The sequence below is a fragment of the Bubalus kerabau genome, chromosome 4, assembly GCF_029407905.1.
Source record: "Bubalus kerabau isolate K-KA32 ecotype Philippines breed swamp buffalo chromosome 4, PCC_UOA_SB_1v2, whole genome shotgun sequence".
Classification (NCBI taxonomy): domain Eukaryota; kingdom Metazoa; phylum Chordata; class Mammalia; order Artiodactyla; family Bovidae; genus Bubalus; species Bubalus kerabau.
In genome coordinates this window covers 56,868,850-56,882,141 of record NC_073627.1, presented here as the reverse complement: position 1 = coordinate 56,882,141, position 13,292 = coordinate 56,868,850, and the positions used below count along the sequence as shown (strand labels likewise).

The following is a 13,292-nucleotide window of genomic DNA, read 5'->3' as shown; positions in this document are numbered from 1 at the left end:
ACATAAAGAAGTTTTCTCTTAAATATTTGTCTGTGGAATATGTCATTTTAAATATATTGCAAAGATTCAGTTTTAATAAAAAGTTTAAAATGAAAAATTAGATTTAAAAAGATAGTGGACATGATCGAACAAAAGAGGGTAATTTACTATCATTATGGTTATAAAGAGTTTTAATAATATGAAGAAATGTGTATAATATTAAGAGAAACAGATAAAAAAGCATGCAGTTGAGCTTCCTTTTAAAACCTTATTTATTCCCATTTTGAATGTTGTGCATGCAAAGTCTGATAAGAACAAGTGTTGCCAAGAATACAAGGAACTAGATATTTTTATCTACACTACTGATGGGAGTTGATAAGGCAATTTGGCAGTCCCCATTTCAATTGCAAGTACATAAACCCTCTGACTCGGACGTTTCATTTATCATTGAACTTGGCAAAACATACATGTGTACAAGGATGTACACATGATCAGAAATAACTACAATGCCCATTGTTCCAGGAAGAGTTAAACAAAATAAATAAGTTGCAACATGTCTTAGTCCATTCAGGCTCTATAACCTGAAATACCACAGACTGGGCAGCTCACCAACCACAGAAATTGACTTCTTCCAGCCCAGGAGGTGGAAGATCACAGATCAGGGCGGAAGCAGGGGCGGACGTGGGCTGCCTGGCCGGCCGCAGACATCTCCTCGCGTCCTCACACGGCAGACGTGTCTGGGGAGATTTCCTGGGGCCTCTTTCATAAGGACACTAATCCCATTTACAATCCATGAGAGCAGAGCCCTTATGATCTGAGTACGGCCCAAAGGCCCCATCTCCGGATACCGTCACTTGGGAGTTCAGATTTAAGTATATGAATGGAGGGGAGGGGAGGACACACTCAGACCATAGCATAATACATATCCTACGCTTCAATTTAAAATGAACTGGAACAAGATGTTTTACTTCTTGTAGAAGTAAAAGATAGTAAAGAAGTCACGAAATAAAGGCAACCCTGCTTTCCCCGTAGCCTGACCCACAGCAGTGAAGGGGCAGACAAGCCTGACGTTGAAGGCACAGGGAGGAGGCCAGCGTGCCCACAGGAGTGGGGCGGGGAGAGGTATGCGACGCAGGCGGAGGTCAAGGAGGGAACAGGGGGAGTGGGCAGACCTCTAGGGCCTCGCAGGCCACTGTCGGACCATGGCAGTTTGGGGAGCAAGGCAGGAAGTCACTGGAAGGATTTACGCAGGGGGAAAATGGGGTCTGGCTTACGTTTTTAAGAACTGACTCTCGCTGCTCTGGTGAGAACAGAAGCCGAGGGGTCCAGAAAGGACGTGGCTGGGTCCACATCTAAGGACTCAGGTGGTGGCAGGGGAGGGTGAGAAGTGGTCAGATGCTGGATTTCAGGCTCACACAACTAGGAGGAGATGGCCACCTCCCTTACCCCAAGGGGAAGGCTAGGGCAGGGAGCGGTTAGGTCTGAGCTGCTGGCTAGATGTTCCAGTGCAAACAGCCCAGCAGACAGTTGTATGAGGGAGCTCGTGGAGAGAGCCCAGGCTGGACTTAGGAGTGTGAGCCATCGGCACAGAGGTGATGTTTCAACTAGGGGACTATAAGAGGCAGAGAGCAGAGCCCTGGAATGCTCCGATGTTTAAAGGATTGTCGAGCGCTAAGAACCCAGCAAAGGAAACTGTGGCTGAGCAGCAAAGACCACAGAGCAGAGAGAGAAGCCAGGGACCAGGCATCCTGGAAAACAGGAATCCACTCAAGCAGAGAGCCCAGAGGGAAGCAAGAGGGATCCCTGTGTTGAAACAAAACAAGTGCCGGCTTGCTCCCAGTCCCCAGGACGCTGGGAGTAGAAGCTAAGAACCGCCCCTCCAGGACAGCGCTTCTCGCACTTAGATGTGCCCCTGGGGCCCCCAGCCTGTGGCTCAGGTCCGCGCTCACGTGTGGGGAGGAGCCTGAGGCTCTGCGTGGCTGGTGGGCTCCCAAGCGAAGCCCACCAGCCGGGCCGGGGCCCACTTTTGGAGTTCTGAGAGTTCAGCCCCCAAACCCTGCCCATCAGCAGAAGCGCAGTCGCAACCGCTGACACACTCCAGGAGAAGCTCAGGACTGTCTTTCTCCAGCTTCTCCCCTCGCACCCCAAGCCCAGCCCTTCTTTCCACACAGCCCTGTCTCCCTCCGCTTCTCAGGCTGTTTCTCCTACCTGACCATCTGGAGACTTCTAGCGTGATGTCTTCATAACCTTCAGTCCTAAATCCTAGAGCAGAGTAAGTGAACTCAGCAAACACCCAGATGTCCCCAGAGGGGTTGTCCCCACGTGAATCCTAGCCCTCCAAGAGGGCCTGTTGCCTTCCTGCGACATCTAGAACCCAATTCCCCCGCTGCTCTGAAGATCTGGGGATCGCGTTTCCCCCATCACTCCAGCTTCCAGATCCGAGTGCGTCCCTTCCCCTTTCGTCAGCCACCTTCAGCCCACACAGCACACACCTACCCTCTGTCACTCCCCCAGACAATCACTAACACGAGATTGCTACGTAGAGCAGACTTTTCTTACAGGGTGAGGGCCACAGAGGATGGTTACAGAGCAGAAAACGAGTTCAAACTCAAAGCCAAGGCCCTGCCACAAAATGAATGTGTCGGCTATTTCCCGCCACAGGAGCTCTGTCAGAGGTGGGCCTCTCTGACCTCCCCACTCATCCCACCCCGACCCCTCTCCCCATCCCCGCCTCTGGGGCTTCCACCCCTTCCTCCCTGGTTGCCTCCAGACACTCAGAACACTTCCGGCTTCCTTCCCCAGAGCCGGTCTCTTCCTCTTTCCCTCGGTCCTCACCTTCTTCCGTCAAGGGTGCCAGCAAGGTGTTCCCACTCCTCTGAGGTGGAAGCCAGGCCTCCCCACAAGGAGGGCGCACCAGTGATCTTTTCAAAGGCGTTATTCTGTCCTTCCCACCACACAGTCAGGACAGAGCGGCTGTTGCCGTGAGTCTGCAGGATACAGGCTGTCAAAGCAGTCCAGCCCCCGGGATGTGTGGGCAAAGCTTGTCTGAACCTGCTTCCAAAACACCTATCATCCCACAGAAGCCAACACCTGCCAATATTTAAGCCAAGTGTCAAGAATATAAACATTGCTTCATAGACGTTCCCGAGGAGAGATGACTACAAATCTGCCTATTTGCTTTCATTTTGAATTCTTGATCCCTCCCCAAAGCACCATCCGTTTCCTCTCATCAGTGGACTCTCTTCTCTCTGAAAGGGTTTTCTTGTGCACAGTCCATCAGATGGGAGAAGCAAAATGAAATAACCCTCCGGCCATCTCTCGGTAATTTTGAGCACATGAGTCTCCAGGCTCAGCTCCCAAGGACAGACCCACGCTGCTCATCTGTCCCAGCCCACCTGTCCATCTCCAGGTTACATAACATGTCCAGAAACGTAATATCCCACGTACCATGGATAATGGGACCTGAAGGCCAGAGTTCAAGAGGCTGTGTCCTGAGCCTCTAAGTGGCTCCTCCATGCCAGCTTAACCCCCCCTCTTCAAACCCCTTGTGGCTCCCACCCAGTACAGAATGAAAGTCCACTCCGCTGGGACAGCCAGCGCCTCCCAACCTGGCCCTGAGAGGACCTTCCGTGCCCATCACCTATCATCCCGTGTATCCCAGACACTCAAGGTCAAAAGAGAGGAAACTGGAATCCAGGCTGTCTGAAAAACATTATCCTGCGATGCCTTTTCCAAAACACACACACACACACCCTCATGCACACACACACTCACATACCTACACTTCCTCATACACATACAGTCATATACAAACCCTCACACACACACATATATAGTTATACACACACACATACCTTCACACATACACACCCTCACATACATTATATCCTATACACACAGTCATACACAAACCCTTACACACACGTATAGTCATACACACGCACATACCTTCATACATACACACCCTCACATATATATTATCCTATACACACACAGTCATACAAAAACCCTCACACACACGTATAGTTGTACACACGCACACACCTTCATACATACACACCTCACATACATTTATATCCTATACACACAATCATACACAAACCCTCACACACACGTATAGTCATACACACGCACACACTTTCATACATACACACCCTCACATATATCCTATACACACAGTCATACACATACCCTCACACACACGTATAGTCATACACATGCACACACCTTCATACATACACACCCTCACATACATTTATATCCTATACACACAGTCATACACAAACACTCACACACACGTATAGTTGTACACACACACACACCTTCATACATACACACCCTCACATACATTTATATCCTATACATGCAGTCATACACAAACCCTTACACACACGTATAGTCATACACACGCACACACTTTCATACATACACACCCTCACATATATCCTATACACACAGTCATACACATACCCTCACACACACGTATAGTCATACACATGCACACACCTTCATACATACACACCCTCACATACATTTATATCCTATACACACAGTCATACACAAACCCTCACACACACGTATAGTTGTACACACGCACACACCTTCATACATACACACCCTCACATACATTTATATCCTATACACACAGTCATACAGAAACCCTGACACACACACATATAGTTGTACACAGACATACCTTCATACATACACACCCTCACATATATCCTATACACACAGTCATACACATACCCTCACACACATGTATAGTCATACACATGCACATACCTTCATATATACACACCCTCACATACATTTATATCCTATACACACAGTCATATACAAACGCTCACACACACACACGTATAGTCGTACACACACATATCTTCATATATACACACCCTCAAGTATATATATATATCCTATACACACACAGTCATACACAAACTCTCTCACACACACAATATCTGCCACCCTGAACACACAGAACAGTGTGTCCATCCCTAACAAAGGAACATGTAGGTAAATGGTTTGAACAAAGAAAGAAGGAGGGTAGAAAGTGGTCTCGGCAAAAGGTAAAGAGCCACGAGGTGTGGTTCATGCGGCCAGAGGGGCATCTCACGGCCTCCTGGTGACCTCTGACAAACAGAGGTCACTGCACGCAGGGCTCACACTCGACAGCGACGTGGGCTAAGACGGTGGTGACGTCCACCAGTCGCTCAGCTAAAAGCGGTGACTCGAAATGATAAGGCAACTAACTGTGTAGCACAGGGACTATATTCAATATCCTGTGATAAACAGTAATGGAAAGCAATACAGAAAGAAGAATATATATATGTATGTATGTATGTGTGTACATATAACTGACTCACTTTGCTGTACAGCACAAATTAACATCGTAAATTAACTACACTTCAACTAAAAAATACTGTAATTTTTAAAAAGGGCTGAGTTGCCTCTTTTTACACAACAGGTGGTTGGTATTGCTCATCTTGCCCTCAGTAAATCCCTTGAAAGGAAAAGTCAGCAACGAGACACAGGGGGGACCAAGTCAGGCAGCAAGTGCAGGAGGCTGGGCCCCTGGCAGCAGGGCCAGCTCGAGGGGGGCTGGCATTTGAGGGAGACCCCCACACAAGCCCCTCCAGGAGCTCCAAACAAGCCCCTCTGGTCCTTGCCAAGTCCAGGTCTGGCTGTGGGCTCTTCCTGTCAGTTGCTGACTGGCACCAAGAACACGGTCGCCCTGGCGCTCTCTCCAGATTCTAGATTAGAAAGCCTGGGATGAACATTTTAGCCAGACTCTGGGCCAAACTCTGCATTTTACAGAGACAACGGCTATTCCAGGAAAGGGAAAGGACTCACCCCGAGTCGAAAGGCCATAATCCAGAATGAGTCTGTACAGAATACAGCCTGGAATCACACTGCGGGGCGCTCTCATCCCAGCTCGCCCACCCACACACTGTCCGCAAACTCCACATCCTTCGAGCCTCAGCTCAGTGGTGTCTCTTCCAGGAAGCCTTCCCAGCCTCCCTCCTTTTTCAGGTTAGAGCTCAAGGCCCTCTCCTCAGACCCCGTGTGCCAGGTGACCTCATTAGATAACTGGAGTCAGGCTGGAAGGCTCTGGTTCATCCTTATCCATACCACAGACACACGCTTCTCAAAAGAAAGAAGAACGTCTAGTCTACGGCCTCAGGCCCAGTGCTCGGCAGGGCACAGCGAATGTAGAGTGTAATTCGGAGCCTGTCTTGGTAGGAATGGAGGGCTCTCTGCTCGACCACTCATCCCTTTCACACACTCTCTCTCTCACCTGCATATAAACAGCTAAGCCACCGACTCTCCAGACCACTCAGTTCAACACTCCACTGCTTTCTAAACGTGCTCCCCACTGTTACCCGTGGCAGTCCTCCCCGGAGAAGGCCCGGGCTGGTGGTTCTGGGCTTCAGCTGCACACTGATGCCATCTGGGGGCCTCTACCCCCTCCCCGATGTCACACCTCGGGCCACCCATCCCTGAGGGGTCCCAGGTGGCATATTTTTAACCTCCCCATTTGATTCCAGCACATAGCCAAGGTGAAGAAACAAGCTCCTAAGGAAAAAAAAATATGATTCAGGAAACTGTGTTGGTTCAGCCAGGACCGTGCGTGGGTGGAGGTGATTGTGAGTGACAGTGTGAGAGACACACACAGTGAAACAGGAAGAGGCTGTTCAGCACTGCAGACAGGCTTCCTCACCCCCGGCTCTATTACAGTTGGGGCCACATGAGTTTTGTTGTGGGAGCTTCTCTGCACACTGTAAGACATTTAGCAGCGGTCTTGGCCTTAACCCGTTAGATGCCAATAGTAAACCCTCCCCCCAGCAGCTGTTACAACCCAAGAAGTCTCCAGATATCAGCAGATGTCCCCGAGGTAGGGGAACAAAATCACCCCCGTGTGAGAACTACAGGTATAAACTAAGTACTAAATGCTTTGTTGCATATTTATAGGTCACAACAAGCACTTTTCTAACTTTGAGTGGCTAAGGATTCTAGACACAGGTCAGTGTCTTGCTGACGGACACACAGGACTGTACCACACACAGGATGTGTAGGAAATGGTGGGTGAGTCCAGACAGAATCACAGGAACTAGATCAGGCAGGTTCAAGGCGTTAAGATGAGTCAGTGGTGCGTGCGTGCATGCTAAGTCACTGCTGTCGTGTCCAGCTCTTTGCAATCCTATGGACTATAGCCCTCCAGGCTCCTCGGTCCAAGGAATTCTCCAGGCAAGGATACTGAAGTGGGTCGCCATGCCCCGCTCCAGGCCATCTTCCCGACCCAGGGATCGACACAAGTCTTTTATATTTCCTGCATTGAAAGGCAAGTTTTTTTTTTATCACTAGCGCCCCCTAGGAAGCCCGAGTCGGTGGTCAAACCTAAGAAAGACGACCAAATTAACAAAACCCCAAAGCCAAATATTCCAGAACATAGCAAAGCCGGAGGCAAGCGGAGGGTTGTCACAGATGAAGGCTGGTGATGATCAGGAGCTGGGAAGAGGGAAACAGTCAGAGAAGGAGCTCTGCGGCATTCTGGGCATGGAAGGACCACAAGCAGCCCTGTCTGAGGACAGAGTCGAGCATCTTGCGTAGCTGGCACAGGCAGAGGAAGGAAGCTGGAGGCAGGAAGCGGAACCTAAAGGCCCGCCCACCTGCTGCCTAAACCGCCTCCAATCCCCGCAAGGTCGCCCTTCCACAATCAGAGCTCAGAGCAGACGCCGGAGGAGAAACCACTCGGCCCACTCTGGAGCCGAGCACAGCCTATCTCCCGGGCACCTGTGGGGGCCTTGAACCAGCCCCGTGACCAGCCTCCCCCAGCCTCCGGGGCCCACGAGGAAGAGCCTGTGGAACAGCCCCTCCAGACAACACCCCCTCCAGACAACACCCCCAAAGCACAAAGAACCAGTTGGGGCCCCCCAGGGACCTGGAGCCAGGCACCCTGCTCCCCATCGGCTCCGTCACCCTCCACCCTTTCCCTTCCCAACCCCTGTCCCCTGCGCTCACGTGGCCCCCTGCCTGGTTCCGCCCTATCCCCTCACATTCCTCCTGAGCCCCTAGGAGTCTTCTGCTTATGCCCACCTCTGAGCGCCGACAGACTCGGACTTCAATCCCGGACCTCTTCTAAACGCTGTGTCTAAAGCCCGAGTCTGCACTCCCCCACTCACTCATCCTCTGACTGTCCTCCGCTGAACCGAGAAGTCCAGCATCCCCGCACCCTCCCTGCTCCCGCGCCCTTCCCCCTGCACTCAGAGACTCCAGCCGCCTCTGGCTTCTCCCACCGAAAAGAACAAAGCCACATCCACCCTTCACAGTCTGAAGCCCTCGCTTGGTTTCTAAGCGACTCTGGGAAACAGCACTTTGCTGGCTTCTCTGTGTCTCCCACCGGCGGGGAGCAGAAACCTGGAGGACCATCTGCAGCCTTGCTGCACCCTGTCCCTGGCACTTAGTACTCAGAGGAGTCTTACTGCTTGCTGAATACTCTTTTAAGTGCCTTAGTATGAATTACCTTCTTCTCTTCTCACAAAGGAGCTGCTTTACGCTATTGTTTATAACAATGATATCATAGTAATATAAGTAGTACTATTTGTTACCCTCTTTCTACAGTCAAGAATATTGAAGAGTACTGAGGAACGTGAGGGAACGTCTTCAAAGTTCCATAGTTGGAAAATGGGGAGATTCAAACTCCAACGGTTTCCCCACAGCCACCACTGTGCCGGCCGGGCATGGTAAGGAGAGCCTTTTAAAGGGACTAATCCCGCTGCCCGCTCGATGATTCCACAGGGAGCGAAGCCACTGTGGCTGCAGATCCTCGGGGCTTTGTCACAGGGACACAGTGAACAGAGGTGAGTGTGGGGCTTGGCTGGCACGGACACAGGGTGGGGACCAGCCTCGACTGCAGACACAGCTTCACAGACGTGCTGACTCTGCCCGGGTCGCTGTTGCTTACCTTCACCTGTTGTTTAGTTGCTAAGTCCGGTCCAATTCTTTGTGACCCTATGGACTGTAGCCCACCAGGCTCCTCCGCTCATGGGATTCCCCAGGCGAGAATACTGGAGTGGGTTGCCATTTCCTTCTCCATGGGATCTTCCCAACCCAGGGATGGAACCAATGTCTCCTGCCTTGACAGGCGGATTCTTTACTGCTAAGCCACCTGGAAAGCCCTTACCTTCACCTGAGTGGGAATGTCAGTACTTCCGTCATGGGAAGGCGAGACAAGCCAGGGTGGCAGGGTCTTGTAGCACCCAGCACAAGTCACAAAATGAAGGCAGGAGAGGGGCTCCTGGTTCAGAAAAACCAGGCGGACACCAGGATCCTACAGGGCTGAGCCGAGGTCCCAGCCTGAAATCAGAGGCGTGGGGCGAGCGCAGAAGCTGGTCGCAGCAGGGCAGAGATCCTGCCTTGCCCAGACAGAGCATCGCCACTGGTCGGGGATGCTGGGCCAGCCTGCCCGGGGCCCAAGGCAAGAAGGAGAAGACGGGACTGACACCAGCCTCGGGGCACAGCTCCTGAACGTCCCATTCAGAGGAGCTGCCCGACAGCCCACTCGGGATCCGGGACCCCCAGCGGGGGCTGCACTGTTTCCGTTTAAAGCCTGTGTGAACAGCGGGGGAGTGGAGCTGGCACCTCTGGGAGAGAACGGTCTGAGAAGAAGGTGATCACCCTGCACCTGAGACTCTATAGAGCCTCCATCTAATGCCCTCCCTGGGCTGGGAGGACCACCTCAGATGGTTTCATAATGAACAAGCACTCCAGCCACCTCCCTGTCCCTTCAAACAGCCCAGAGCCTGCCTGGAACTCACCCGCATGAGCTCATCGGGGAATCCGGGTTTGCTCGGTCTGTCGTGGCGCCGGGATCTCAGGAGCTGCTTGGCCTGCTTTTCCGTCAGAATGGGAGAGGCCCCTGAAAAAGTCAGGAAGGACCTCGGGGGACTCTCAGGCACCCCCATCCACGTGCCATCTCGCTGTCCAAGGCCAAGCATTTGCAAGTCCAATTTGGGTCAGCACACAAAAGTTCTTTCAGAGACCTGTCTCAGAGGGCTTGGCTTTCCCAAAGGCTCAGAAAGGAATTTTTAATTGTTCCTAAGATGGCTAGGGCTGCATAACTAAAACTTATTTACCTACTGCGATGACCCATTTCTCTAAAAGTGGCCATTACTTTAATGGATATGTTTCTTTAAACACATTTTCTTCAGGTCCCTGATCAGTGTGTTTCTTATCCCTCAGGGTTGCTTTGGTGAGATTCTTTCAAAGCCTCAACACACTAAAACCAAGTTTAAATTGTTACTAGAAGGTTCCCCCGTAACAAGATTATGTTAAACTTAGTAAGCACCCACGACCCCTCAAAACAGATATTATAATTAAAGTAAATCAAGTTTTGATAATCATACACAAACTCTAAAAGCCATTATCATAATAAAAGTATATCAAGGGAATTCCCTGGTGGTTCAGTGGTTAGGACTCCCACTTTTACTGCAGGGAACTCCACGTTCAATCCCTGGTCGGGAAACTAAGATCCCACAAGCCAGGCAGCACAGCCCAAATAATAATAATAATAATAATAATAATGTGGGAAAAAAGGTATGTCAAATTTTAAGATTGATCAGCATTTTTGAGAATTAGTATTCAAATGCATTTAAAGATAAAAAAAATTATCTCTTATGATAGCAATTCTGGGAGCCTACTCTTAAGGGGAAAAAAAGCATTGAATTATTATGTATTAGGTATTATTTGAAATTCTGAAAAAATACTTTAAAAATATAAAATAGATTTATCCCAGTTTATCTTGTCAGCAAAGAAATCGGTTTCGGGAGTTAATGCTCACCTGAGAAGAAAATCAGCAAGGTGAGATACAGCACAAGCACAAAGAACCCCTTCATCCTGCCGGGCCCTCTCTCTGCCTGTCGCAGAATGAATCCCCCCACAGAGAGCCAGCCTACTTGAAGGAAGCCACATCCGGCCCAAACGCTGTTTGTGCTTTGACTCACAGCGCTCACGGCATGATGCAAAACTCATCTGACTCAGAAGTTTTTATTATGATCACCAAAATATTTTCCTCTGAATTCCTATAAATTTTCGTCCTGAGGAAGGAAATTATCCCTCTGTCATATGGCTTTCAGAGCTTGAATTTGACAGAGCAACATGCGACAACCATTTCATTTAAACAGATACATAGACATCTTGGAGTAGCTTGTGTTTATCTGTCGCTTCTGTTTATGTTCCTATTGTTTCACTGAGGTTGAATCATCTCTTACATTTGCATATTTTATGACATTTTTCCAAAGCCCATTCACCAATCTAATTTGACCTCCCCAGTAATTTCAGAGGTGGGCAAGGAAATTAGCCAGGAGCCTGATGAGGGGAAAATTTTTTTCAGCTGACCTTGTAGCCAGATAGACCAGGGTTCATGCCTGGGGTTTATGTCTTTCTAGCAATGTAACCTTCCATCTGAGCACCGAAGAATAGATGCTTTTGAACTGTGGTGTTGGAGAAGACTCTTGAGAGTCCCTTGGACTGCAGGGAGATCCAACCAGTCTGAAGGAGATCAGCCCTGGGATTTCTTTGGAAGGAATGATGCTGAAGCTGAAATTCCAATACTTTGGCCACCTCATGCGAAGACTTGACTCATTGGAAAAGACTCTGATGCTGGGAGGGATTGGGGGCTGGAGGAGAAGGGGAAGACAGGATGAGATGGCTGGATGGCATCACTGACTCGATGGATGTGAGTCTGAGTGAACTCCGGGAGTTGGTGATGGACAGGGAGGCCTGGCGTGCTGTGATTCATGGGGTCGCAAAGAGTCGGACATGACTGAGCGAATGAACTGAACTGAACTGAACGTAACCTTCCATGAATCATTTATCCTCTCTCTTTTTTTTAAAGAAAGTTTTGTTCTTTGTAGCTGTGCTGGGTTTTCCTTTCTCCGTGCGGGCTTGCTTTAGTTGCAGCGCGCAGACTTCTCATTGCAGGGACTGCAGCAGCTTCTCTTGTTGCAGAGCATGCGCTCTAGGTGAGAGAGCTTCAGTAGCTGCCATTCGCAGGCTGGGCTCAGTAGTTGTATATGTGTGGGGGGAAGGAGGGGGTCTCGTTGCCCTGCAGCATGTGGGCTCTTCCAGGACCCAGATTCGAACCGTGTCCCCAGCATTGGCAGGCAGATTCTTAACCAATGGACCACCAGGGAAGTCCCCACTTACCCTTTCTGAACTTCAGTTTCTTCTGAACAAAAGAAATAACAATACCTACCATGTAGGGTGTAGGCTACGGAATGAGCTGCATAGCTCATCTTCTTTTTATAAACAAGGAAGTGAGGTTCAGAGAGGTGAAATAATGCCCAAGTTCACACGTTATGCAGAAGTCCAGCCAAATTCATCCGTCTTTAAAGCCCAGCGCTCTTCCAAATTATGCCCCCAGAAGGGCCCCGGCAATATGCTGTCAGTCCGGCTATAAGCAGCCTCACTCCACACTGAAGTGTGTTTTTTTAAAGATAATAAAATCTCAAAATCCAAATCACCAAATATATATCACATAAAATTTTAATTATATTATAAAATACGTGTGTGGATGGTACTTGGCATTGACGGGGATAAAATTCTCAGCTCAGAGAAGGGATCTGACGTTTGTGTGGTTACTTTGCCTACTCAAAAGAAAACAGCCTCCTATCCGTAGTGTTCCAAGTTTATGCTAATGTTGTGTAACTGATATTAAACCAAAGTGTTCTGCCCATTCTGTTGGTATAAAAATAGTCTGAACAGAGTATAAACAAGGGGGAAAAAATCATGCATTGTTAGCAAAGTCACCTCATATATTAATTTGCTCAATATTTTATGTTTGGTTTTATGTACTCTGTTGCTGTTAACATCCTTCTGTTTTCATACAGTTTTCAATAACTGTAATTATTGAGAAATTTTAGGAGCACTATTTTTGTCACACTAAACACCTTAGCTTTTTATGTGCATTGTCAAGCCTTTTATTCTTTTTATTCTTTGTGGTTAGAACAAACATTAGCTGCATTGTTATACCAAATAAACATCGTCTGTGGGCCAAAAAAAAAAGTTTGTACCTAGCTAGAAATTTCTATGTATCCAATGTAAATTTACTATGAAAGTATTTTTTACTTTGGCAACTATTTTCTTTATCAGCACTGTCCAATAAAATCATAATGTGAGTCATAGATGCAAGCTACTAATACATAATTTACGTTTTTCTAGTAGCCACATTTTTATAGTAAAAAAAGATAATAATTTTTCATTATACTTATTAACATGAAATATCCAAAATATTATTTCAACAAGTAATT

At 48.7% G+C, this 13,292-nt stretch overlaps 1 protein-coding gene across 1 annotated transcript in view; it reads right to left on the bottom strand.

Moving 5' to 3' along the window:
* Positions 1–10,877, bottom strand: part of C4H17orf67 (chromosome 4 C17orf67 homolog) — a 31,011-nt gene extending 20,134 nt beyond the window's left edge. Inside the window, exons 1-2 of the mRNA XM_055580159.1 lie at positions 10,823–10,877; positions 9,801–9,901 (exon numbers count right to left, since the gene is read on the bottom strand). Coding sequence (XP_055436134.1) covers positions 9,801–9,901; positions 10,823–10,877 — 156 coding nt within the window. The remainder of the gene's footprint in view (positions 1–9,800; positions 9,902–10,822) is intronic.
* Between the last annotated feature and the right edge of the window lie 2,415 nt (positions 10,878–13,292).